The sequence below is a fragment of the Narcine bancroftii genome, chromosome 6, assembly GCF_036971445.1.
Source record: "Narcine bancroftii isolate sNarBan1 chromosome 6, sNarBan1.hap1, whole genome shotgun sequence".
In the NCBI taxonomy this organism is placed as follows: Eukaryota; Metazoa; Chordata; class Chondrichthyes; order Torpediniformes; family Narcinidae; genus Narcine; species Narcine bancroftii.
In genome coordinates this window covers 231598253-231621218 of record NC_091474.1, presented here as the reverse complement: position 1 = coordinate 231621218, position 22966 = coordinate 231598253, and the positions used below count along the sequence as shown (strand labels likewise).

General features: G+C 41.5%; 1 protein-coding gene across 2 annotated transcripts in view; it reads right to left on the bottom strand.

The window, feature by feature from the left end:
• Positions 1 to 220: 220 nt before the first annotated feature.
• The window catches only part of LOC138737124 (bcl-2-like protein 11), a 65419-nt gene continuing 42673 nt past the window's right edge, over positions 221 to 22966 (bottom strand). The window contains exons 3-4 of one of the 2 annotated variants that reach the window (XM_069887677.1): positions 9089 to 9172; positions 221 to 1314 (exon numbers count right to left, since the gene is read on the bottom strand). In XM_069887677.1, the coding sequence (XP_069743778.1) occupies positions 9089 to 9172 (84 nt within the window). In that variant the 3' untranslated portion in view covers positions 221 to 1314. The remainder of the gene's footprint in view (positions 1315 to 9088; positions 9173 to 22966) is intronic. The other variant, XM_069887676.1, reaches the window with a different exon arrangement.

The window sequence follows — 22966 nt, the reverse complement described above, 5'->3', positions numbered from 1 at the left end:
ATCTGTTCAACTTAAGAAAATAAATTATGATCCAAAATTGAAATTAGGATCATTTTATTTATGGTCTGTAGCTCCTGATCGATTCATATATTTTCTCTCATTCCCACTGTCTGTAATGTTGTAGATTAAAGTGTAGTTGGATCTGGTGCCACTCCCCAGTATCACAGCACCAAAGAACTACAGGCAAGATTAGACTGAAGACAAAAACCAAGTAGGAACATTAGTTTTTCAACAAGTTTATTATAAGAAAAAAAAATCTGACTTCAAAATTACACAAATTTTCAAAGATTCAAAATATTTTTGTAAAGCCCTGCAAATATGTACAGCAGTATTGCACAGTTAAAAAATGTCAATTCCCCTTCAGATATTTGGCAAGTCATCAGTGCAAGAAAGGAAAATGAAATTAAAACGCAAGACCAAAAAATAAGTCATGTTTTAGTGAATTGAGTGGTGGAAAAGCGGCGGGTGGGGGGGGGGGGTAGTGACAGGGAATTGCATAAAATTTGCTACATTTACACTGGGTCATCGAATACAATGTATGAAAACACTTCAAGAAATGAACAAGTTAAATAGAATGCAGAAAATATAATGCCATTGAAAATAAAAACTGCATTTTGCCCCAGTCTGGCAATGGATAACAGAGAAGCAGTGCGGCAGGAATGTAGCAGAGAAAAGAAGGAACGGGGAAAACAATCCAGAGAAAATGAGATGTTCTACATCTAATAAATAGTCAGTTCAAAATAACTTACACCAATGCATTTCCACACATCTCAGGGCTGGATCACTTTCAGTTTCTAAAATGTCAAATTATAAAAACAATTCAGATTGTTATTTGATTGCTTTTGGGGGTGATGGGGAGACATACAGCAGTTCTCATTCGTTGGCTCAGGTTCCAATGACTGCAGGAAACATTTGCGGAATACAATGCGTGGGCTCAAAATTAATCCACCATTGAACACCTCTGACAGCATCACCGATGAAAATGTCCGTGCCAATCGATGCCTCCCAGTGAACCGCAGTTAGAGGTTGTGGAGCAGGGTTGATCCAGCCTCTGAGCTAATGTCCCTTCCATAAAAATACGGCACTGTGATGTTGAACAAGACAAGAGAAAGCTAAGTTCGGTCCAAAGTATTTTTCTTGCAAAGATCTTCAGTCATTTGTGTTTTTGAAATAGTAAAGCTACATATTGGCTGGTTTTCTTACAAGAGTAGAACTGAGAAGGAATCAGCCATCGATTCTTCTTCGCCTCAGCCACGCGTTTATCCAGTGCCAAAGATTTCTCATGTGGTTATAGGGTAGTCTGTGATTCATTGCCTGTAATCGAAAGATTTGAAGATTTTAGTTTTGAAAACATGACAGGTGCCATGATTTCTCCCCCCCCTCCCCCCCAAAGGAATACTCAATACGAGTAGAAGCAATACAAGTATTTCTACTTCTTTTCCATACTCCCATTTAATGATCATTAAATTTTTCATGGTTGGTGTAGCGGTTAGTGAAACGCCTTTACAGCACCATCGATTGAGACCAGGGTTAGAATCCCGCGCTGTCTGTAAAGAGTGTAAATGCTCTCCCCATGTCTGCGTGGGTTTTCCCCAGGGGCTCGATTCCTCTCACCGTTTAAAACGTGCTGGGGGGGTATAGGTTAATGGGGGGGGGGTAAATTGGGCAGCGCAGACTCATGTTAGTGTGCTGTATGTCTAATTTTTTTTAAATTAAAAATGATTTAGCATTTTCCAAGTCTACTAATAAGCAAACGAAGCACAAATCTAGTAATCAATCAATAATATGGGTACTTCACCTCATCCAGTTAGCTGCCCATTCCCCAAGTTCTTAGGATCCTTTATTTTCCAAAAATCTATTAATGTCTGGTTAAAATATACTCAACGACACAGATGTAGGAGGTAGAGAATTTTAATTCCCAGTGAAGAAATTTCTCTTCATTTCAGTCATAAATAAACAACTCTTTTAAGACTAAGTTCCCTAGTTCTGGATTCCTCAACAGAAGTAACACCCCTCAGAATCAACCCTTATCAGTATTTCCGGTCAAGATATGGTGTCAAGGTAAGCTTTTCACTGCATCTCAGCACACTTGGCAATAAAGAACAAACCAGTCCCTTTCACAATCCCATGTTTCAATGAGACCACCTCAGAAAAGTGAGTCTTCCAAAGGGCATATTCCAATCTTAAACTAATACACCAATGTCTTAATTTTGATCCTATGTGTTTTAATTATATACTGTGGTTTTCATTTACATCAGTGTAACAGATATAATTAGGCATTGTTGGACAATTCAAACTCACTTTCATGTTGAGTTTCACACCATCAGTTGTCCCATAATGATCCACAACTAATTAATTTACTTTAGAATTGCAATCCTTATTGTCAGGAAGGCAAAAGCAATTGTCCATTAGTGTACAGCATGGTATTACAAACAACTGACTGGCCCTGGCTTCTTGGATAAAGTGTTTTGAGGGATAAATAGCCCCTTGTAAAATCATTCAACTTCCCACGTTTGTCTCAATAGATCAAGGAAGTAGATTTATTAACCCCCCCCCCCCCCCCCCGACTAGACGGCACTTTAAACAATGCAAAGCTAGTTAGATATTAGGTCACATTAAATGTTCAATTTCTGCAGTAGGCTGATTCAGGAACAAGTATAATCCAAGCTGAGTCTTCCAGAGTAAAATCTTCAAATGTAAATGACCACCTTATCATAGTCTAGCATTAGTATAGGCATCATATTGGCACATAGATGGAGTTAGGTCATAAATTAGATCAGCCATGATCTTATTGAATGGCGGAGCAGGCTCGATGGGCCATTTGGTCATAAATTAGATCAGCCATGATCTTATTGAATGGCGGAGCAGGCTCGATGGGCCATTTGGTCATAAATTAGATCAGCCATGATCTTATTGAATGGCGGAGCAGGCTCGATGGGCCATTTTTGGCCTACTCCTGTTCCTACTTCCTATGTTCCTAAATGTAATTTTGACGTCTCTTCAGATATGCTGTTGTTGATGAGGTACCTTGGATTGCTTTAGTTAAACACTGCATTTAAATTTAATTTTTAAATTTAGACATACAGCATGGTAATAAGCCCTTCTGGCCCATGAAGCCAAATACACCGAGTATTAGGGCATCTTTATAGCAGATGGAACTTCAGCTCAACATCCAAAGAAACTGCAGAGTCAACAGTAAGTGTTGGCACATAAACTCCCGAGTAAGGCTTAATAAACAGCTGTGTCATTCACACTGGCTGGCCTCAATGTCCACCTCATAATGTATTTAACAATTCGGTGGAGAAAACAGCTCTATTGTATTTAATGCTGTGTCACCAAGAGTCTATTAGAACCACTCTCCTGTTTGTTATGAATTAATGACCTGAAATTTAGAATAGAGGAATATATTTCAAAATGTGCAAGATACAAAACTTGGCAGAACAGTGCACAGTAAGTACAGTAAAGGATTTCAGACTTGTGACGAAAGCAATCAACACAGTGAAGTAGTCAGTTATACCGCTTGAAAAGTGGCCCATATCCCTTGGGGAAAAGAAATCCTATCCATGCACCCGTCCAAATGTCTTTCAGACTAGGTGAATGGGAACCAAGATGTGAGAGGGTGCCGCTGCTTCTGGACGCTGCCTGAAGGTTTGCATCTGGAGTTTGGATTGCTAATGGTTTGGACGGAAGGCTGTGTAGCTGCAGGAGCACAAGAAGCAAACCGTGGACATTCAGTGACTCTTGGGGATGGGTTGGGGGGGGGGGGGCTCTCTTCTGCTTCTCTTTCTCTAGCTGTAAGAGGCACTAGACAATTTCCGCTGATGGCAAATCTTTGCCTTACAGTAGATCAGTGATTTGCAACCTTTTTCATTCCACTCACATACCACTTTAAGTAATCCCTATGCCCTCTGTGATTATTAATTGACTCATTATGTGCACGGTTTCATAACTCCAAAGGAAATGGGCCAATGACAATTTTTCTCAAGCAAAATATTTCAGTAAAAATTGAGTGCAGAGCATTGATTCTCAACCTTCCCTTCCCACCCACAGACCACCTTAACCAATCCCTTATTCATCACAGAGCACCGATAGCATAGGGATTAAAATGGTCTGTGAGTGGGAAGAAAGAGAGAGGTTGAGAACCACTGTGGTAGACTAACGGAAATTTTATGTAATATCACATTTTCTATTTTATTACATGACATAAAATAATCTTGAAGTCGTTAACTTGATAAAAGATGTAATACAAGCAGTATGGCGCAGTTTTAAAGGAGTTATATTGGTTACTAAAAAAAAGCAAAAGAGGGGGAGACTAATGACACGTAAAAAACGTAAACAAAACATCAAGATTTTGGATTGTTGCAAAATAGTGGAGCTGAGGAAATAATTATTAGATCTTAGAATCTGAAAAGACAATGGGAGAGATTCAATAATACCTTCCAAATGGGAACCGGATAAGCAAAGGGGATTGGTTTAACTTGAGAGTTTTAAAAAAATTTATATTTTTAAAAATTTAAATTTTGACATGCACGGTAACAGGCCATTTCGGCCACAACCCATTGCCACCCAATTACACATTTTGAACAGTGGGGTGTGGAATTCAGGCACGTGAAAGCTAGATTGAGATGAAGACTATAAAATGATAGCAGAAGAAGATGATTGGACCCTACTTCAGCATTCATGAAGATCATACCTGATCCACTATGTTCCTGCCCCATGCCCACTTGACTTAGACCATATTTCTTGTCAACTTCAGTCTTGAAATGATTGAGCATCTGAATGACAAAGTCTATAACTGCCCATGCAGAAAATAAAATCCATGGTCTCAATTCTGGACTCTGAACATGAGGAAACCATTTCAACAGCCATGCGGCTCACTGCCCTCAGAGCCTTGGAGGATTTGAATGATTTCTTCACTTTGTTCTAAACAGCGAGTAGAAGTCCAGCTTTCTTCGTATGACAATGACCTCATTTAAAGAGGTTAAGCAATACAACCTTCAAGGCAAGAGTTTCATTCATTTGGCAAGCAACCCAAAAGACATAGTTCTTCATCTGAGGGAAGGGCAAGAGATGCAAAAAAAATCTAATTCCTTAACTGGAGCCCTAAATCCTGTTAATTTCAACCAGTGTTGTTAATAGAGGGATTTGAGATTCAATAACCCCAAAATGGATCTGAATTGATAATGCTTCTCATTTTAGAAACAACACGCTTTATTTACATTCTGGAAGAATCACCCAAAACAACTATACCTACCCATTTTCAAGTGATTACATCTTACAAAGCCAACTTAGCAATCATTGTGTGGGGGAGGGGGAAGCAAAGGCAGCTCTCTGTCTCTCCCCACCCCCCCCCCCCCCCCATGCATACTCGGGAGCATGGAGTGCAAAAGCAGCTGGTGTTTGTGGCTCTGTGGTATTAGCTTTGAGCAAGATTGTTTGGCACAAAGGGATTGCGATAACAACTGGGCTTTTCCCCTGCAGAAGCAGAGGGGAAATATACTCTGTGTGCGTGATTCCTGTGGAAGCAGTTCTGTGCAGCCCAACCACAATGGCAGATTTTTATCTTTTCGAATAATACATTAACGTTTAAAAAGTCTGGCATTGTTCTTTAAATGCCTTCAAACCAAATTCATGACACACATATTGCTGTGTTTTCACAGAGTGGTGCAGCAGAAAAATATACTATTGTTTTTTTGGGATAGAATCTTACAGAGCATTGGACCATTCAGCCCCTTGTGCCTATTCCAGCTCTCTGACTGAGTCACCCATTAGGCCTGGAAATTCTTTGGCTTGGCTTCGCGGACGAAGATTTATGGAGGGGGTAAAAAGTCCACGACAGCTGCAGGCTCGTTTGTGGCTGACAAGTCCGATGCGGGACAGGCAGACACGATGGCAGCGGTTGCAGGGGAAAATTGGTTGGTTGGGGTTGGGTGTTGGGTTTTTCCTCCTTTGCCTTTTGTCAGTGAGGTGGAAATTAGTTATTAAGTAATTATCCAATTTTGCTTTGTACTTAATGTGCTTCAACCACTTTTTCAGGAAATGTATTCCGGATTGTAGGTTTAAAATGTCCATCCATCTTCCCTGGCATTTGGTGACAATTACCTTAAATCTCTCATTATAGAGCCCCAATTCCTCTCTGCGTCCTCAATCAATATTTCTCAATTCTGTTCCACAGATGATGCTTTAGCCTCGTCCCTTCACTCCATCCTTCACGCCTCACACGCCAGGCTGCTGTTCATCGACTTAAACTCGGCATTTAATACAATTGTTCACCAGAGAAGCTGTCCTCGCTGGGACTCAGAAACCCTCTCTGCAACTGGATTCTGGACTTCCGATCAGAAATACCGCTATCTGTCCAGCTCAGTCGCAGAATATTGAGCACCGTCACGCTGAGCATTGGCACACCTGCAATGTGTGCTCAGTCCACTCCTGTTCACGCTACGACCCACGACTGCATCACTAGATCCAGCTCCAGTGTTATCAAGTTTGCAGGTGACACAACATTCCTCAGCCTCATCAGCAACAATGAGGAGTTGCATTACAGAGAACAGGTGGAAAATCTCGTGAAATGGTGTGAGAATAACAACACGAGTCTCAACGTGGACAAGACAAAGGAGATGATCATGGACTTCAGGACCAGGAATAACCACCTTCCACCACATATCAATAATTCAGTAGCGGAGAGCACCAAGTTCCTTGGAGTTCATTTAACCAGTGACCCATCATGGACACACAACATCTCATCACTTGTCAGGAAGACGTAACAGCGACTCCACACCCTGAGAAAACTGAAGTGGGCAAGGCTACTGGCCATCATCATGTCAACCTTCTACAGGTGCTCAATCAAGAGCGCCCTAGTCGGCTGCATCCCAATGAGATACAGTGGGTGCAGAGAAATGCATCAGTGGTCAATCTACAGGTCCAGAAGAGTGGCAGAGAGGATCAGTGGAGTCTCCCTCCACCCCCACAAATTCAAAGTGATCTACCGGGATCATTATCCTAAGAGGGCACACAAAACCATCAAGGATCCCTTCCACCCAACACACAGCATCTTACAGCTACTCCTGTCGGATGAGAAACACAGCTTCTTCCCAAGGGGAGTGAGAATGCTGAACGACCAACGGAACTGCTCACACGAGACTCTCATATTTATGTATTTGGATATATTTGTTCTGTCTGTCTGCATGTGTGTTATTTTTTTTGCTGTGTCACCATGTTTTGCACTGAGGGCCAGAGAACACTGCTTTGTCAGGTTGTACTTGTTCAATCAGATGACAATAAATTTCTGAACAACCACATTAAATGTCTGCTCATCCATATTTTCTCAGAGGAAAACAACCCCAACTTCTCCAACTCTGTAGCCATATCTCATGCATGCTCTAGCAAGTCTCCTTGCTAAACGTACTGTGGCCAGAAATAACCCAGCAGGAACCTAAATGATTTATAAAACTCTGACAAGTGGTTTATAAAACACTATTTATTTTCTCTAGATTAAGGATCTGATAGGATACAACATTAAAACCCTACTGAATGACAGCCAATCCAAACTAAACCAAAGAACCTATCTTTTTTTTGATACTTAACACCATCCTACCTCAGCACATTAAGTTCTGTCGTGCTTGGGAGAGGAGTGAGGCCTAATATTAGATGTAAATTCTTGTCACTTTTGTTTCAGCTCATTTATATAGGGGCTTCAGAGTCACAGAGCACAGAAACAGGTCTTTCACCACACTGAGTCCACACCGACCACTAAAATCCATCACTAATCCCATTTTATTCTCTCACATTCTCATCTACTCCGCCCAGATTCTACTACTCATCTACACTCAAGGGACAACTTACAATGACCCACTAACCTTCCCGCTCGCAAAACTCTGATGTGGAAGGGAACCAGAAGGCTGAGAGGAAACCCACATTTAGAGGGATCGTGCAAACTCCATACACAGTGCAACTGGTCAGGATTGAACTGCAGGCCAAGGCAGCAGCTTTATCAGGGTAGGCTCTGTCCAAGGGTGGCACAGGTGGAAGAAACTAAGATCTCTGTAACACTTGTGACAGATCTATTATCTCACAGCGTTTTAACAAAATTGACAGATTGTTTGTTTTCCCTTTTATATCTTCTCAGTTTCAAAGATGGTAATATCACACTACTCTAGGCAGTCTTAACATAGATCATAGAAATCTACAGCACACTTACAGGCCTTTTGGGCCACAGTGTTATGCTGATCTAATAACTTACTCTAACAACTGCCTACAATTTCTTTCTTTTTTAAACTTTATTTAAGATTTTATAACATGAATAAAATAGAAAGTTACTTAAACATAAAATAATAAAAATTACAATACTACATCGGCAGACTAAATAAACTAAACCCCCAATTAGAACACAACATTAATGACCTAGCTTAGTTAGTCTAACCCCCCCCCAAAATAAAGAGTGAAGAGTTAATAAAATGAACAATAATTATATTTAAAAAAACCCTGACAGAAAAAAAGATAAAACATAACAAATAAAGATACTAACATAAAAAAAATTATCAATACTAAAATATCAAACTTAAAAACATATTTAAATCAAACTTAAATGCATATATTTAGCAAACGGAGTCCACTTCAACCTATAAAAAGACACCCTATCCTGAACTGAAAAAGATATCCTTTCCATAGTCAAACAGAACTTCATCTCCAAATACCACCTATCTAAAGTTAATATATTTCTATCTTTCCAAGTAAGAGCTATACATTTCTTGGCCACAGCTAAAGCTAAATAGATAAAAGAAATCTGATAATCTTGTAAGCTGCCTACAATTTCTCTTCTACAAACCCCTCCATTCTTCTCAGTTTCATGTACCTAACACTTATCAACAAACAATCCTATTGTACCTGCCTCCAATACTTGATGTTTGAAAAACTTAAACTCTTGCGTCTCCCCCCCCTCCCCTCCCCCAAACTGTGTCCCCTCTTGTAACCCATTTCAGCCTTGGGAAAAAAATCCTCTGGCCGGCCACACAATTAATGCCTCTCATCTCTATCAGGCCACCCCTCAGCCTCTGTCACTCTATGGAGATAAAAAGCAAGTTCACTCAACCTATCCTTGGATGACGCGCTCTCCAATCCAGGTGGCGTCCATGGAAATCTCCTCTGCACCCTCTCTACAGCAGCCACATCCTTCCTGTAGGGAGGTGACCAGAACTGAACATAGTATTTCAAGTGGGGTCTAACTGAGGTCTTGTATAGATCCAACATTACCTCAGTTCTTGAACTTGATCTTACAGTTAATAAAGGCCAATACAACATGTGACCATGTGCAGCACCTTTGGGAATACTATGGACATAGACCTCAAGATCTCTCTTTCACATTTTAAGTGCTAAATTGTTTTATTAAACCACAGCAAATTAAAGCAGCAAACAAGAGTACTTAACCATATGTAGAGGGTCCCATACAGGAGAGGTCAACACTTCACCAAGACTTGGGAAATTAAGAGGGACAAATGTTTGAAGTGTTTGTGAATGGGAATGTGGGGGCTGGTGGCCATGGTTCTATTAGGTTTGTGATAGTGATGGCCACGAGTTAAAATTCAGAATCAGGGCAAAGCCATCTTTAAAGGTACAAGAGAAGAACTAGCTCAAGTTCATTGGAACACCTTGCTTGAAGGAAGAGGAATGCAAGGAAAGTAGCATGTTTTTAAATGTCCAGGACATGCATGTACCTGTTAAGACTGAAGGGTCAGACATTCAAGCATGGGGAAGCTTGGATGACTGGAGAAATTCAGGCTCTGGTCGAGAGCAGGAAGGAGACGAGGGGCAGGTATAGACAGCTGGGATCATGTATCCTACTGAGTTTCTCCAACACTTTCGTGTATTGCAGGATCAAGTATCTACCTGGAGGAGTTTTGGGAACTGAGGAGCAAGTAAAAAAAGAAAATCCAGAGGGCATAAGGAGGACAGGGGATAGTTCTGGTACATAACATTAAAAATAATCCCAATAAATTTTAGATACACAAAGGGAAATAAGTAGAGAAAAAAAAAAGGACTAATCTGTGATCAATGGCCAACTGTCCACAGGAGATGGGCAAGGTCCTCAATGAGTACTTCACTGTTTTTAGCGAGACTGGGGAGCTTGAGTCAGTCAATGGTTGTGTCTTGAAAACAGTAAGTATTGCAGTTCAGGAGATGCTTAAGGACCTGATGTGCATGAAGGCAGATAAATCTCTTGGGCCTGATCAGATATATTCAAGACTGTGGGAAGCTGGAGAGGTAATTGCAGGCACCCTGCTGGAGATTTTTGAGTCATAATTAAGTGCAAATGAGGTGCCTGCTGGAAGACTGGAGGGCGGCTGCCTCTATTCAAGAAGGGCTGCAGGGAAAAGCCTCAGAACTACAGGCCAGTGAGCCTGAAGTCTGCAGTTGGTAAGTTATTAGAAAGTATCCAGAGGAAGAAGATATACATGTGCTTGGATTGGAAAGGGCGGATCAGGGATACTCATCATAGTTATGTAAGTGGGAAGTCACATTTCACAAATCTGATAGAGCATTTTTTTTTTAAATACAGAGGGTGTTGAGTGTAGGGAACAGATTGCTGGAGGTGGTTGAGAAGGGTACTATTGCAATATCTCTAAAAAGTTTGGACAGATATGTGGATAGGATGGCTTTAGAGGAATATGGGCCATATGTAGGCAGGTAGGACTAATGTGGGCAGGACATTTTGGTCGGGTGGGTAAATTGGACTGAAGGCCCTGTTTCCATGCTGTATGACTATTAATGCTGCTTACCATGGGAAATAATATACATTTTGCCATCTAATGGATATTTTTTGTTTCTTCAATGCTCTCCCACATCCACAATTCCAAAAACTGCTCAACCTTTCTATTCTCTTCCAAGTCTGAAATTTCATATCGAACTTAAATATCACTCAGAGAAATGGAAAGAACAGCATCATGTGGTACCTTTCATAATCTGAAAACCTTCCAAAACAGATTCCAGCCAATTAAATACTTTTGAACTATACATGCACTCCTTCTGTAGGAAACACAGTCCATCGGCATACAGTAAGCTCCCATATGTTGGGACTTTTGAGTTTCCACATTCATTCATCAACATATGATGGACGAGCTTTTTAGAAAGAATGTGAAACTTAAAAGTCTACAGGATGTAGCCAAAAACCCCAAAATGCTGGACGGACTCAGCAGGTTTCGCAGCATCCATAGGAGGTAAAGGTATATTACTGATGTTTCGGGCCTTCATACCTTGAAGAAGGGCTCAGCCTTTAAACGTCAGTTACACATCTTAACCTCCTATGGATGCTAAGTTCCTGCAGAAATTTTGTGTTTTTGACTTTTTTTTAAAAAGTAACGCTGCCTGTGGAACAAATCGTTGGTCAAGATGCCAGGGATAAATTTCTATCCTTCTGTCATGTTATCTCTTCCATGGTTGTGGCCTCACTTTAAAGCATCATTCAAAATCAACTCCTCGGACAACACTTTCGTCTTTCTTCAGCACTGTGCCAACGTGCCAACCCTGGAGGAAAGCAATGAAACTGCAGCTGACACTGATAAATACTGACCTAGTTAAAGAAAACAGTCTGCTTGAGCAGATAGTAGTAAGTTCACAAAATTGTTGGAGAAACTCATCAGTTCCCACAGCGCTCAAAAAGGAGGAAAACATATATATAACCGATGTTTTGGAAGGACTCAGGAGTGCTCGGGACCTGCTGAGTTTCTCCTTCAATTTTGTGTATTTACTGATAATTAAGAGTGCAGAGAAGATTTACTAGAATGTTGCCAGGACTTGAGGAACTGAGTTACATGGAAAGATTAAACAGGTTCGGACTTAATTCCCTGCAGCATCAGAGAATGAGGGGAGATTTGATAGAGGTGTACAAAATTATGAGGGGTACAGATGGAGTGACCCCCCCCCCATTGAGGTGAGGTGAGGCAAGAACCAAAAGGGACATTGGTTAAAGGTGAAATCTTTAAAAGGAGCATCAGGAGGAACTTCTTGACGCAGAGAGTGGCAAGAGTGCAGAGTGAGCTGGTGGTGAATGCAAGCTCGATTTTAACAATGAAGAGAAATTTGGACAAGTACGTGGATGGGTGGAAGATGGAGGGCCAGGTGCAGGTCATTGGGACTAGGCAGAATAATTCTGCAGGCCCGATGGGCCCAAGTGCTTGTTTCTGTCCTGTAGTGGTCTATGAATCCAAAGCAGTTATTGTTTACATTAAAAAGTCAATGAGATATCAACCACCACAAGCTTGTATGAATCAACTCACAAGGCCTTCCTTCAGCTGTTCTACAGTAACCAATTAAAATTACATTCTTCAGCATCAAGGACATAATCAGGATGACTAGGTTTTTAAAACCACCTTGACAATGGAAATATTGCAGAGTTCACTCAATTAAAAAGCTTTGCTTAGTGTCAAAATTTTAAATGATTTCTGAACGAGTCCACAACTAAAATCCTGTTGGACAGCTGCTGCACGTAAAATGTTTGAATCTCATAGCATTGCGTAGCTGTGCAATGTTTCCATTGTTTACGCATTATATCCTCCAGATCTGTCTCAGACTGAATGGACTAAGTGGGCGATTTAAGTTCTCGATCCCTGTCTAGCAGAGGTAGGAAGCAGCTCAGTGCGACATGACTTGAGGCCAATTCTTCACCTGTTAAATCAGGACGGAGTACATATGGAGGCAGAGGATCACCAGAACTCTGCACTTGTGCTTCAAGGACATGCAGGTCTTTGGTAGAACATGCAGCGTGGCCACACATGGGGGAAAGTACTACTGACACTGTTGCAGCAACTTCAAGGAAGATGCCATTTAAAAACGGAAGTTCTTTCCTCCACAAACATGGTCAATTCGATTTTGGGATGCAGTGGGGAGGGTAAATGCCATGACAGAGCAAACTAGTTTGTACAGGGACACCTCTGCTGCATACTGCAAATCACAGCCATAAATCAAACATGAAACCATGCAGTCACCAGAAATGGGGGAGCACCTCCCATTGAGAAGGAAAAACAGAGGAAACGCCCTTACAGGGCGGTGATCACGGGAGCAGACCAGTGATGGGCTCAGTGGCTGAAGGACCCACACAGGCTGGTGATTGGCTTGGAATCCAGATTTGAGAGGGTGCTGAGGGCAAGAGGGTTCCTGAAGAATCTCGGGCACTGAAAGTTTCCTGATCACATTGGGAGGTTTGGATCTGGAGCTCGGGTTGACAATGGATTGAACAGGGGTCTGTGCGACTGGAGAGGCTGCAGGAGCACTGGAGAGAGTGTCTCGCAAGGGACCTGCTTCTCTTACTATAAGGGGCTCCAGGCAGTGCTCCTGACGACTCTTTGCCTTATGCAGGCAAAAGAACATTTCGTGTAATATTACATTTTCTGTACTATTACATGACAGAAAAGGAATCTTGAAATTTATAGCATTCAAGGAGCCCATTCAGCCCATCACATCCCTGCCTGAACCTTTGTCTAAATGCGCTAATTTGTAATGTGTGGATACAAACTCACTGGCTAAATTTGAATGGGACGTTCAGGAAATGAGTGAAACAAACATCTCATTCACCACAAGAAATGGAAGGTTTTCGAGTAAAACTTTCAGCTCTCAGAGGTTTCATTCTTGTCTGCTTCCAACAAAAGACCGATGGCACAGTGACAGCAACAAAACAAACCATTGTTAAAAGGCCTCTGTCCGTCCTGGGAAACAAGGACTGAGGAAGTCTGTTTATCCATGACCCTGAACTCCCCATTCTCAACAACAGTTTATTATTCAGTCTACTGGCACTTGAAATAGGTCCACATGCTTTGGTGGGGGAGTGTCCACACCCATCACCCATTGCCACCCCCAGCCTTGTTGCACAGAAACAATAATTTCTGAAGTAACAATCACCAAGTAACATCAACAGTTTTGTTTTTACTCACACAGCGGACATGGGTGTCACTTGCCAGTACTATTACCCATTTCTGCCTATCTTTAAACAAAACACACCACCATTTTAGAGGGCAGGGCAGCCAAGATAATCATGTGACCAGATCAGATAGGAATGGCAGATCTCCTTCCTTACAGGTTAACAGGCATCAGGTTTTCATAACAGTCCACTGGTTTTATGGTCATCCTTTCTGATGCAGTCTTTTATTCCAGATTTAATTAGCTATTAAATTCCCAGCTGCACCACCTGGATTTGAACTAGTTTCTCTACATCTGGACTTCCAGTCCAAAGATGAAACCACAAAACTGCTATACCCCACGAGTGTGAACCTCTTGATTTCTGTGAACATAACTTCAATAGCTCCTCACCAATTTCAGAGCAGCTTTGCTCGTTACTTTTAAAATTGTAATTTTGCCTCTTAAAGCATAAATCTTTGGATCCATTTTTCTCCTGCGTATTAACATTAATCTCAAAGTAGTGACAATTCTTCCTTTTTCATACTATGTTTTGAAAAGAATATTCTGATTACAGATGTACTCACCTTCCCCAATCAGGGGACAAACTCATTGAAAAGGGACATGGTCAGAGACAAAAATCAAGCCTCAGCTACCAACATCACGAAAGCTCTGTAATTACTCTCCTTGTATCCAGAGTCATCAATCAATGCACAGGATTCCACCAGAAATGCAAAATCAAGCAAAAAAATCCAGAGGAAGATTTTCTGCCAGCAAGTCGAACTGGAGGTGCACATGGGATGGAAGTCACCATTTAAACTTGAGCCCTCTTAAGAAGAATGGTTTAAATCATGACAGGACAAGGCCTGCCGTACTCCTAATGGGAGTCAAGGCAGCGTAGGATACAACAAACACAACTACTTAGTCGATTCAACTTGTCTTGACATTAAAATTTGTCATTCATTACTGGCTGCGACGATGATAAAGTCTGCAGTTAAGAAATGTCTCCTCCTCCTGGATGCAGAGACCAGAGACGATAGCAGACGGCAAAGGACATAGTGGGAGAAAAAAAGTTAACATTTCTCTTTGCTTGGAATAGGCCGGTTAATAATGTACGTGCTCACATTGTTGACTGCTCTGTGTTTATTTACGAGCACTAAATGTCTATGCTGACAAGTCATGTTCTCCATTCCAGAACAGAGGGGTGGCAGCAGGAGTACGAGCAGGACTTTTGGGTCCCAGCCAGCCTGTTGTCTATTTATATTCACGGATATGTCTCAGAGTCTGGATTACACCTGTTGCAGCCGAGTCAAATAATTCCTCCAAATTATTGAAATTGCCAAAATATTTCAGAAGCATCTAAAGGTACGATGTCCTTATCTAATATGTTTGGTACATTGTCTGTACAAGTACACTGGTTGTTAACATGCAAAGTGAATAAAACCCATTGATGCATTTGCAATTATATTTACTATATGTTCAATAAAACAAAATAATTAAAATGTGCCCCATACCTTCATTGCTCTGCATAATGATCAATAATGTAATATCAGTTTTATTTAAGACATTCAAACTATAAATAATTAATTTGTCATATTCAACAACATCTGAATAAAATTGACGGGGTTTAAATGGGGCCAACTGAATTTCTTCCGACAAGTTATCAGGGCCTCAAAAAAAAAACCCATAAATTTTCTTATCTTCTTTTGAATAATAAACCAGCACTAGCCAAGTGACTAATTGTTTTCTCTGGAAATTTCTGGCAGATTACCTTGGCAAGGAAGGTGGGGTAAGGAACAACCATTTGCGTTCAGAACTGTTTCTCTCAGACATCTATACACTGGCACATTTTCCACCAAAACTGACTGGACTGGACAACGTGCAGGATTGGGGAAGCCAGGGCTATTTGTTTCCTTTTTAGCCACTATATCCCACCCGGAGCTCAACAGAAAAGTCTGCAGATGCTGTGATTCTAAAGCAATACACAAAATATTAAATTTTTAAAATTTAAATTTAGACACACAGCATGGCAACAGGCCCTTCCGGCCCACAGACCTGTGCCGCCCAAATACACCCTACAATCCCTGTACGTTTCAAATGGTGGGATAAAACTGGAGCCCCATGCAGTCATAGGGAGAATATAACCATATAACCACATAACCATATAACCATTTACAGCACGGAAACAGGCCATGTCAGCCCTTCAAGTCCGTACCGGTTCACTTGAACAACTCCACCAGCTCCTCCGCAAAAATATATGGGTTGGGTCAACATTGAGGGCTGAAGGGACTAATTCTCTGATGACATTCCTATGACAGGCAAGAGTAAAATATTTTTTGTGTAGCTAAAATAGTAAAACAAGATCAAATTGGATTTATTAAGAAAAGACGAACAGTGGACAATATCTGTAAACATTAATCTAATCCACGCAGTTCAAGGAAATAAGAAACCAACAGTGGCTGTTGCTCTAGATGCAGAAAAAGCCTTTGATAGAGTAGAGTGGAACTACTTATTTAAAGTATTACAGGTTCAATTTAACAGGAAAATATGTAAATTGGATGAAATAATTGTATAATGGACCGTTGGCGAAGGTAGCAGTAAATGGATATGTATCGAGTCACTTTAAATTAAGTAGGTCAACTAGACAGGAATGTCCACTATCCTCCTCATTGTTCACCTTAGCAATAGAACCTTTAGCAGAATTGATAAGAATATAAAATAAAATAAAAGGGATAAAAATAAAGGAGGAATATAAAATCAGCTTATTTGCAGATGACATCATAGTATACCTAACAGAACCAGAGGTATCAGTAAAAAAATTACATAAGAAATTGAAGGAATATGGAGAAATATCTGCAGCGCCAGATTCGAACTGGGTCACCGGGGCTGCAACAGCGCTGCGCTAACCATGTCGCCCAGGCCTGAGCCTGCTTAGCCTTTGAGAGCAGACGAGATCGGGCGTTTTCAGGCTAGTATGGCTGTAGGCAAAAGTGCTGGAGAAGCTCAGCAGGTCACGCAGCTAGGACCCAAAATGGTGGCTACCCTTTGCTTCTGATAGATGCCGCGTGACTTGCTGAGTTTCTGCAGCCCTCTTGGTTATGGCATATCTCACTATGAAGTAGGACTACAATTTTACCAGCAGTCAATTAAATCACATTCCCCAGAACATGAAGCTCAGAAAGGCATTGTATTGTAAATGTCTCCTCTTCATAGGAAATAGGAGCAGGAGTAGGCCATCTGGCCCATTAAGCCTGCTCTGCCAGTCAACGTGATATGATGATAGGCTCATATCCACCGACTTGCCTTTTTCCCTTACCTGAGTACCACCCCAGAGGACTCAATCACTCCTCATAGGCCAACCCCTTCACCCTGGAGTCAACCTGGTGAACCTCCTCTGCGCCCTGCCTCCAAAGCCAATATATCTCTCCTGAAGTAAGGAGTCGTAAATTCAGTACAAAGCGCTGCACACAAAATTAATTTACGAGAAAATATTTACTCCAATGGAATCGTGGCAGCTTCTTGCATTTCAGAGTTGTGCAAGAGTTCACTTCAAGATTAAAATTAAGTTTAAATGAGGCAAGCAGCACATTGCTCTATGTTTCAGCTACAAAGGTACTGGGATAAATCAAACCTGAAACAGTATGGATATGAATCACTTGTCTCCGAACTGACAATGCCCTGTAGGCAGAGATGGAGAATCTAAGTGACTCATTCCAAGACTAATAGTACAAGATACTGGTTACAATGTTTGCAACCATTAAATCAAAGTGGTTATTAAACTTGAGCAATTGTGTGCATACGGCACACTATCCTGGCAGGCACACAGGGTAATAGCTACAATCTTTTGTTCAGAATCAAAATGAAAAAAAAAATTCATTTCATTTTCTTTACAAGAAAAACACAGACTACCCTAGTTTCCATTTCATTATTGGGAATGTTTTGGCCATTGGCCAGGGAAGACATCTTGCCACCAGAGGATTATTAGGGATTGTCAGCACGGGTCTGAAAATGGGAGGGCATGTCTCACAAATCTGATTGAGCTTTCTGACAATGTAACCAAAAAGGTAGACAAGGGCAGAGCTGTAGACATGTATTCCAGCAAAGCATTCGATAGGCAGATGAAGTTCAATCCAGTTAAGTGCATTTTGGAAGGACAAACCAGAAGGTTGAGTACTGGGTTAATGGTTGGTTACTTAAGAGTGTGGATGAACAGAGGGATCTTGGAGTCCAAAGCCATACATCTCTGATGAGACCACACTTAGAGTATTGTGTTCAGTTCTGGTCACCTCATTACAGGAAGCTATGGTAAGGGTGCAGCGGAGATTTATCAGGATGTTACATGAATTGAAATACAAGTCTTATGGGGCAAAGTTAGTGGAGCTGGGGCCTTTCTCTTAGCACGTAGAAGGATGAGAGGAGGCTTAATAGAGGTCTACGAGATTATGGGAGGAACAGATAGGGTGGACAGCCAGCACCTATTTCCCAAGCCAGGAAAAGCAAACACCAGAGGATATGAGTACAAAGTGAAGGGAGGGAAGTTTAGGGGAGACATTAGGGATAAGTTTTTTTTAAACATATAAACGTAGAGAGTTGTGGGTGTCTGGAATCCCTGCCAGGGGTGGTGAAGGAGGCTTAAACATTAGGGGCATTCAAGAGACTACTAGACAGGTACGTGGATGGAAGTAAAATAGAAGGTTACGGGGTAGGGAGGGTTTAATAGTTTTATTTTAAGGGAATATATGGGTCATGCCAACATCGAGGGCCGAAGTACTGTGCTGTAGTGTTCTGTGTTCTAAAAGGTTTTGAACGGTAGGCTTCTCTGGAAGGTCAGATCTCGTGAGATCAAAGGAGAGATAAGAGATGGGTAGAAAATTAGCTTCATGGAAGAAAGCAGAGGGTGATGGTGGAAGGCTTTTTTTGTTTCTCGGCTGGAGGCCTGCAACTACTGCGGGGTTTGATGCTGGGCCCATTGCAGATTGCCATCTTCATCAACGATTTAAATGAAAATGTACGAGGCATGATTAGCAAGGTTGCCGATGACACCAAAGAGTCCGGTATTGTAGATAGTGAGGACGGTTGCCAAAGAAGGCACCAGAATCACAATCGGTTGGGCAGGGGGGCAGAGGAATGGAATGCAAAGAAATGTGAGGTGTTGGACCTTGGGAAGTCTAACATAGGGGGTGAATGATAGGGATCTGGGGAGCATGGTAAAACAGAAGGATCTAGGAGTAGAGAATACATAGTACCTTGACAGTGGAGTGGCAGGTAGATGATGTGGCAGATTGGCCGTCGTCAGTCAACTTGAGACATCATACTGCAGGTGTACAAGATGATGGTGTGGCTCTTTATGAAGTATTGTGTTCAATTTTGGTCACCGTGCTATAGAATATTACAGGACACAACACAGGTCTATCGGCCCCTCTGGTCTGTGCCAAACTTTAATTCTACCTAGTCCCATTGATCTGCACCCATTCCATCTCCCTCCCATCAATGTACCTGTCAATATTTTTCTTAAATGTTAAAATTGAGCCCATGTTCACCACTTCAGCTGACAGCTAATTCCATACTCCCACCACTCTGTGTGCGAAGAAGTTCCCCCTACACTTCTCCCCTTTCATGCTTAACCCATGTCCTCTGGATTGTATCTCACACAACTCCAATGGAAAAAGCCTTCTTTAATTTACACTATTATACCAGGGGTGGCAACCTTTTTTGAAAAGAAAACTCACATTCCATTTTAAGTAATCCTTATGCCATAGGTGCTCTGTGATTAGTATGGGATATTTTTAAGGAGGTATGTAAGTGGAAAGAAAAACCACTGTTTTAATTGTATCCAATTGACTCGTTATGTGCACGGTTTCATAACTCCAAAGGAAATAGGCCAATGACAATTTTTCTCAAGCAAAAAAATTTCAATAACAATTGGGTCTAGAGCAGTGGTTCTCAACCTTCCCTTCCCACTCACATACCGCTTTAAGCAATCCCTTACTAATCACAGAGCACTTATGGCAATAGGCTGCCACCTCTGATCTATCCCCATTATCATTCTGTATACCTTCTATCAAATCTTCCCTCATTCTTTACATTCCAGGGAATAAAGCCCTCATCTGCTTAACCTTCTCCTGTAACTCAGTTCCTCCAGTCCAGGCAACATTCTAGTAAATCTTCTCTGCACACTTTCAATTTATTTTTAAATATCATTCCTGTAGTTTGGTGTCCAAAACAACACACCAATTCTGGCCTCACCGAAGTCTTTTACAACTTCACCAGTAACATCCCAACTCCTTTTTTCATACTTTGGATTTATGAAGAACAATGGGCCAAAAGCTCTCTTTACAACCCTATCTACCTGTGACGCCATCTTCAGGGAACTATGTATCCGTATTCCCAGATCCCTCTGTTCTACTGCACTCCTCTGCCCTACCATTTATCATCGATGTCCTTTCTTAGTTGGTCCTTCCAAAATGCAACACCTCACACTTGTCTGCATTACATTCCATCTGCTATTTTGCAGCCCACTTTTCCAGCTGGTCCAGATCCCTCTGAAAGCCTTCCTCACGGTCCACTGCACTTATTGAGTTATCTGCAACTACAGTAAAGATGTTGTCAATCTGGAGAAGAAGCAAAGAAAATTGGCTCAGGGGCCTGAGCCATTGACGTTGAGCAGGCTCGGCCTTAATTCTTTGCAATGCAGGAGGATGAGGGACTATTTTGTAGAGGCATAACAAAAAAATCACGAAAGGAAGAGAGTAGGGGAAAATTGGTAACCAGAGAACATAGGTTCAAGTAGGACACAAACCCAATCGCTCAATTCCCAACAAAATTACTGCATAATTAAACAAAGCAGTTCCAGATTTTAAAAAATACAGATTGTATCTCTGTTATCTGGTGTCTGTGGTCTGGCACCTCCCATGATTTGGCACATTTGAATCTGCCGCTGTTTGTACAAACTCCCTACTGACAGTGCGGGGACTCGAACCCAGGCCCCGAATGCTGGCGATGTAAAGGCATTGTGCTAACTGCTACACTAACGGTGCCACCCCACAGTATTATTTCCTGTTTTAAGCCTTGGGCTTCCCCTAGGCGTCAATTTCTGTTTTCCAGCATTTTCTGAGGTCCGGCAATGGTCAGGTCCCAACGTTGCTGGATTAAAGAACAGGGGACACTGTTTCCATGCAAGAAGAAAACTCAAAAAGTAAAAAGCCTTGAAAATTCCTTTTGCATCACTCCTATTCATGTTGCCAAAGAGAAAAATATTCTGCGCAACCACCATCAAGCACAGGATGCAGTGACCAGCTAATGGCGTGAACCTCCATAATGCCATGCTGGCAGTAAATGGTCTAATCCTTTGGCCACCACAATTTAGGAAGATTGTCCATTTCCCCAGGGTAGAGTGGTGCAAAATTAGAAAACTTCCTCCACTATCTCTGAATTGCATCTATTAAATCCTTTGGACTCTGGCCATTTTTAACCTTCCATTATGGGTCCATGGGTAAACTACAGTACAAACCAGCTACCGGTTGGGTACAAAAGCAGTCCCGGAAAACAGGGACAGAGAGTACATGCACTTGTTGGGTAGTCCCTGTAGTCCAAGATTGTTAAGATTGCAGAACTTTCTAACTAAGTGTTCAACACTTTTAAAAAAATTCTTTCAAGGGGCATGGACACTCCTGTCCTATAGTGGAATTTATTGTTCATCCTCAACTACCTTTGTGGTATCTGGATAAGAACATTGGAAGGACAGCAGCATTAGAGAACCATATGCGTTTTGATTGACAAAACTGCTAGTTTGGTGTTACTTTTGTTTTAAATTCCAGATGTATTTAATGTCTTGGATACAAGTTTCCCCAGGAAACATGGTGGGATTGGAACAGGTTTGTCTCTGGAGTTGTGGTGTAGAGGTTTGGCAACAAATCTTGGAACTTGTGGAAACCACAATGCTGAAGACACTCACCAGGTTAAAGAGTCTCCTTAATTGACATTTCGGGCTTGAGCCCTTCATCAAAGTATGAGAAAATTCTCAGAACTTAATCACTCAGTTAGTGCATTCTATGCGTCTTGTCTGGATGTGTGCCTGCATGCACTGAGGACCAGAGTACACTGCTTCATCATATTGCAATTGTGCAATCAGATGACAATAAACAATATCAAGATGAAGGATTTAACAAGCGATTGCAAACATTTACACAAAAAGGGGTTTTTCCTCTGCATGATGTATATATTCAGCAATGTTTAACAAGAATTAGCTCTAATAATTAAAAATCTACCGTCACCCTCAATCTACTGTTTTCTTTTGGTCAAAATTCCAAATATTAAGCTGACAGCAATCAAAGAACAAGCTAAACGAGAGGTAGTCATGATCTGCATTTCCTCACAGTTGACTTGCAATGCTCTAATTATTAGTTTAGAAAAACAAATCAGATCAACTTCCTAACTCTGAAGTCTAATTTGCCATGATGTTCTGTGAGAAGTGGAGGTGGCCCTTCCACTGGAACCTGAAGACTAATCATGTGACTCCCCCCACCCTCAAGGAATAACTTGCTGCAAGTTAAATGCCCTGAAACTTTTACTGCCACAGATGCTACCTGACCTGCTTAGTGTCTCCAGCAATTTTTTTATTATTATTTTTGTTTCTGGCATCTGCAGTTTTATTTTTCCTCTCAGTGTTCAACTTGCTAATCCTTTCTTCCTTGTGAATGCTCTCCCCCGTAAATGCAGAGCGAGTGCTGGAATGGGGAATTTGTTTACACAGTACAATTCTGATTCTCCGAATCGGATTCTCCAAAAATCCTCATTTATCTGAAATTTTTTTCTGAGCCGAACTGACCAGGGATTACAGGCTCTCTGCGACGGCAGCAGCGGGGACCTCAGGCTCCTGTCAGCAGCAGGGACCTCAAGTTCCTGGGTAGGAGGGTCCCCCTCAGGCTCCCAGCATGAGCAGGGCCTCAGTGGGGAAGTGTCGGAGATCGACGGTGGCCAGCATTTTTTTGGTGAGAATTAAACTTTATTTTAAAAGCCTCATCTTTGTTGTTATATAAACATTGTTACAAGTGATTTGCTGTTGCTACTGGGCGTTTTATTTAAA